Source organism: Cyprinodon variegatus, unplaced genomic scaffold (genome assembly GCF_000732505.1).
Source record: "Cyprinodon variegatus isolate N-32 unplaced genomic scaffold, C_variegatus-1.0 Scaffold449, whole genome shotgun sequence".
In the NCBI taxonomy this organism is placed as follows: Eukaryota; Metazoa; Chordata; class Actinopteri; order Cyprinodontiformes; family Cyprinodontidae; genus Cyprinodon; species Cyprinodon variegatus.
The window spans coordinates 448,466-453,924 of record NW_015150902.1 but is presented as its reverse complement, the minus strand read 5'-3'; the positions used below and the strand labels follow the sequence as shown (position 1 = coordinate 453,924).

The 5,459-nt window shown below is 40.7% G+C and overlaps 1 protein-coding gene across 1 annotated transcript in view; it reads right to left on the bottom strand.

Annotated features, from left to right (window-relative positions):
* The window catches only part of LOC107093840 (AF4/FMR2 family member 2-like), a 297,213-nt gene that overhangs the window by 190,423 nt on the left and 101,331 nt on the right, over positions 1–5,459 (bottom strand). The window contains exon 2 of the mRNA XM_015389141.1: positions 238–358. Within this exon, the coding sequence (XP_015244627.1) occupies positions 238–358 (121 nt within the window). The remainder of the gene's footprint in view (positions 1–237; positions 359–5,459) is intronic.

Below are 5,459 nucleotides of genomic sequence, written 5' to 3'. Positions count from 1 at the left end.
TTTTAGCCAATATGACAAAAAAGTGATTTTTAAAAACTTACAGACTTCAGCTTTAACAGGACTGTGTATGCTTTAAAGTTTCATTAAGGTGTTAAGAATACAAAAAATAGAGGGGGGAGGGGGGTGCTACCATCCCAGCAGGAACATTTATTTGTTCCTGTAAAGTATATAGCTTTTTCTCTTATTAGACACACATTTTCAAATATTAACTACTTTTGTTGTTTTCTTTGCACTTACTTTATAAGGTTCTCCAAAGAGGTTAAATCCAGTTGAGAACAAGTCTTCTTCTTGCTGGACCTCCTGGTTCCTCCTCTCCCACTCCCTCCTCTTCAGGGCACTGCGCTCTGACTCAAGATGGCTGCAGAGACATAAGAACAGAAGCTTGTTAAAGTGTTGTTTCTAAAACAGCAGACAAAAATCTAAGGGGAAAAAAGGGGGTAAATAAAAAAAAACAGGGTCACTGGTGTTGATGCGCTGGCAGACATTTCTCTGAATCTCATTCAAACCTGGAAACAGCAGAACAAAAAAAAAAAAGGAGAGACAAAAGGTCAGGCCTGGCAGGAGGCCCAACACTTTCTCAAAGCGGAAAAGGTGACAATCTTTAATAATCGCTCATTGTGCTCTAAAAGGAGGGAAATTAAGGCCGTCCACCTGGCAGCAGCGCCTCCATCGCTGTCGGTCAAAGCTCCAGTCATAACTCCTGCAGAGTCATTTGACCCGCCAACAAAGCGCCAGCTGGGCTTTAATCAGATGGAAGAATTTGGATGTCAGGAAGATTGTCAGAAAATGTCCGGGGGATTTTTTTTAGTGAATGTAAAAGAAGCTTAGCATTTTCTTTCTAGAGTTTTCAACAAATTTCTATTAAATTAATTTTATTTATATGGCTCCAATTCACAGCACATGTCATCTCAAGGCACTTTACAGTTCAACCAGATCATACAGTCAGATTGATTTAAAGTGTTCTAAGGAAAACCAGTTGATTGCATCGACTCATTGGCAATCCCTCACACTAAGCATGCTTGTAGCGACAGTGGAGAGGAAAAACTCCATTTTAACAGGAAGAAACCTCCAGCAGAATCAGTGTGAGCGGCCATCTGCTGAGGCCGACTGGGGTTCAAGGAGACAGAAGCAGAGATACAAAAAGCAGCTGTAAAAGGGCAGCTCCGTCTAGGAAACACACAGCCAGGCAGACGATACAGCTTCAAAGGAGTCTTGACATATTTTTTCATCTGTCAAACAATTGAAGAACTGATTAAAAACTGAGATCTTCTAGGTGTGCTGATGACACTTGCAGTCATACAAAGAATTTTTCCCTTTTTAAAAAATATATAACTATTAAGTTTACATGTCCCTAATTGTGCTGCATCATCCACAGTCATTGTCTATATCTGCATGCAAATATCTAAATATGGCCTCCTTTATTTATACTCGTTTGAAAGTACAATAAGCAGTGGTGGCTAAGCTTGGTATAATCGCTCCATCCCTTTATCACAGGGTCATGCACCTGATGGCGAACGCACTGCTCTATCGGGAAACAACATAATTCAAGCATTTAAAACTATTTATTCCCTTATTCAAGAACAGAGGGAAAAGATTAACAAAATAAAAACAAAGGGTAGATGCTAAGGGAAAAATGAAAGTGAGTTATGAGTAGGACTCTACACATCTGAGCCCGTAATTTGATCTAGGTAGAGTTTTATATTCTCTACAAAATGGTTCAAAAGCTGTTTTCTCTTCATTGTTTCACTCATAGGTCTAAAACTTTGTAAACATCAGAATCAGGTTGATAGGTGATGTCTTGGATAGGGAACACAACCATTTTTGATGTGTGCACCAACACAGGCGTCGTTATAAACACTCACAGCCTTTGTTCAGGCTCATATGCCATCAGCAGAGTGTTGCACCGCTATAGGTCAGCCCTCAAGGCTAAGCAGGGCCTCGCATGCCGACCTGATCTCTGGTCCTTGTTCTAAAAAGGCTATGAAAAAGAAATTTAACTGCTGTTTTAAGTATATTCATTCCAAATAAGTTAAAAAACATTCCACTGGACTTTGTTTCCAAGTTTTATGGCGTTTCGCTTTCCATCCAGGAAGCTTTTTCAATTCAAAATGTCAGAAATAGTGTTGAGGTCGAGGCTTTACAGAGTGGTTTTGTTGTTAAAAGTATAATTTATAACAATCAGCCACAGCACGTAAGCCGAGTGGAGCATGGAGGAAGCAGTGGAGCAGAAGAAATATGGTGGAGCGCAGAGCAGTTTTCAACTTAAAAGCCGGAGCGAGGATTTCGCTCCATAAAAACATACACTAACTATACTTAACAGTAGATTGGGTTTACATAAAGTGATCGTTGTGGTCAATTTAAAAAAAAAATAGATTGCATACATGCATTATACGCTATTATCTCATTTGTAATGGGATGCAAAGTGACCTTGTTTTAATGTAGTCTAGTAAAATAAATTAATACTGTAGTTAAATAGGAAACGCGAGGCAACATGAATGGAGCGAGGTGTTACGTTCACATCGGGGAAACAGTGCGATAATTTAACAGCCATTTAAATAAGACAATATACATGTATCGGTCACAAAATCAAACGCAGTGTGTCTCAGGGCACTGGCATCATTACATGAAGAAAAATGTCTGAAAATGCCTTCTTCTGAAAGTTTTAGCGAGCATGGAGCGATTTCGCCGAAGCGGCAGGAAAATGAAGGTGAGCTAAACCTGTAACTTCCAGGTTTAGCTCCCCTGAAAACCACTGCTAACACTTTATCATTCCATTTTAGACCAGCAGATTGAGGAGTCACTGAGTTCCTTGTAAATTTGAAGCCATATTCACCCCTCTAGATTAAATCCTACATCAAAGAACCAAAACCATGTCTGATCTTGTAATGCAACGGTTCCCAAAGTGGGGGACGGGTTCCCTCCGGGGGATTGTGAAACACCAAATCAGGGTCTGTGAGCTAGTTTTCACAGTCATTTAAAGCTAAGGTTACCAAATTATTCAGCTTCTGACCATAACACTAGGGGTGAGTATTGGCATGGGTGTAACTTGGGTCACAATATTGCAATATTGCGATATTTTCCCCGGCTGTCCAAATTCAATTTATGGATGAAAAAGCAATTGTTGTATATGTTCATCAGAAGATATTGATCATTTACTTTTTTTGGTATCCATGTTGTTTTGGGTTTGAGTCAACGTCTTCTACTGTGACTGCCTCAACAACAGATATGGCGCCAGAGTGGCGGTGCAGAGGTAGCCCATTTTCCTCATTGTTTTGGGTAAATTAATCGATACAAGAAAGATCGTTATTATATTGGGCAGCCAAAAATCACAATTTGTCGGCAAAATGATTTTTCCCCACACCCCTAGATAATACTGCACCAGATTTAACTCATGACCGAAGCTAATGGTTGAGTATATAAACATCAGAACAAAATCTAAAACCCCAGGCGTAACAAACTTAGAAACAGCAAATACAACCTTTTCTATCTCGAAGCACGTTAATATAAGTGTTCATATATTAACATGTAAACACATTCTCAGAAAGTAAATAGTTTATATTAAAAAAATATAAAGCTGACTAATGACTTCTCCATTATCAAACTGGTACTTTATTTTTCTTAGGTTTGTGACATCATATTGGACCATGCAAAACACAGTTATCTTCTCAAAGCCTCAGAAGGGCAAGATTTATGTACAAAATGTAAACCTGTACATGAAATTATATTTTGTTTTTATAAAGTGTTTTTATGCTTTTTGCTGCTGCCATTCATATAAATATACTGGTGTGATAACTTAGTACATGTTTGATTGGTTTTTGGTATACGTCTATTTTAAATTTATAGCCCCCCCCCCTGGAGAAAACTCCACCAGCCGCCACTGCTACTGGGAGTAGAGAAGGTGATGAAACTTTCCTTACATAAGCAGGTATTTTTAGCAAAAAAACTCCTTCTACTGCACAGTCACACGTTCACCCTGTTCAGTCACCAGCCTCCGCTGAGGAATCCATAAACTGGCACTGAGGCGAACTCTCCATAGAGCAGAATAAGGTGCAGGAGTATGTGACAACACAAGGCTGCGGCCCGCTGACCTGGGAAGGGGCCTCCTGTTTTATCACACCCACTGCTGAGAGAAGAGACAGGCCGACTAATTAGGGATCAGCACGATTAACGGAGACTCCCTCTTTTCCCTTTACAAGACCTCGCGTTCAACATTTAATCCATCAGCAAGATGTGCGTGGGAGGGAGAAGAGAGAGGGAGGAAAAAAAAGGAAAAGACAGAGAGACCCAGGGGAGGGAAAAAGACCCAGTTTCAGGGCAGCAGACAGTTTCTTTAAAAGGAAAGAAAAATAACAGAATGATGAAAGACAGAGGAGAGGGATGGGGAGAGGAAGGTAGAATGAGAAGAGGGAAGAAGCTAAAAAGGACGAGGAAGCAGAGGGAATTCCAGACAAAATGACTGACAGGTGAGGTGTACGTCTGCGCCGGTTACAGCCATGAACGAGGAAGGGATCGTTTCGTGCGTTCTGGCTTGGCTGCTTGACATGAGCGTAATCTGTCAATGCGGAAAGATTAACTGACAGCGCTGTCACTGCTACAAACACAACCGTATACAGTAGGCTACACAACGCACACATCTCCAGGGCTGAGCCCCGTCTGATGGATCACTGTCTGTGTATCCGTCTGTCACTCGCTTAACTTTCACACGGAGGGAATCAGGTCACATGAGGTAATTAACACAAGATTTATTTCCCAGCATGCAGCGGGAGATGAAAATGATTCTATGTTCTACTAATGCAGGTTAGCTATTTGCCGAGGCATCTCCTCTGAAATGACCTTGTTTTATTTCACTACAGACAGTAAAGGGTAACAGTAGCTATAAGTAGCTGTTCTCTTGTCTTGAAAAAAAGTAGGACTCAAGTGACTGTTTGGTTTCCTGTCAAAGTAGAGTCGGGGAATTTAAAGTTAACCCTTGATTTTTATTAATTTCCTTTTCTTTTTTTCTACAGTGTCCTGTCTGGTAATGTGGCAATAAGAAGAGTTGTCTTGATCCCAAAAGGAGCCCAACAGATTTTACTTTCACAAGAGGAGCAGTACGGCGATCGCCATAGTGTTCCGCTTGATTTATGCGTATGAATAGCTTTATTCTAATTCATGCAGGGTGTATTTCAGATTATATGGACGCTGCAATTTAAGTAGAACAGGAAAGGAAAAACAAGAAAAAATGAGAAAAGATGTAAGAAAGAGGAGATAAAAGAGAGACAATGATTGTTATGAATTTCCGACCTATAGGCACGATGCTACTAGCCTGGGTGCCAGTCCAAACTTCCCGCCCACAAGGTTTGAGTTCGGGAAGTTCGGTCTGGCTCTGCTCCATAGTAGCGCGAGTATTATCGCCCACTGTCAGGCGATCCAATCAAATTGTCAGGGCGGGCTTTATACGATGATGGACAGATGATCAA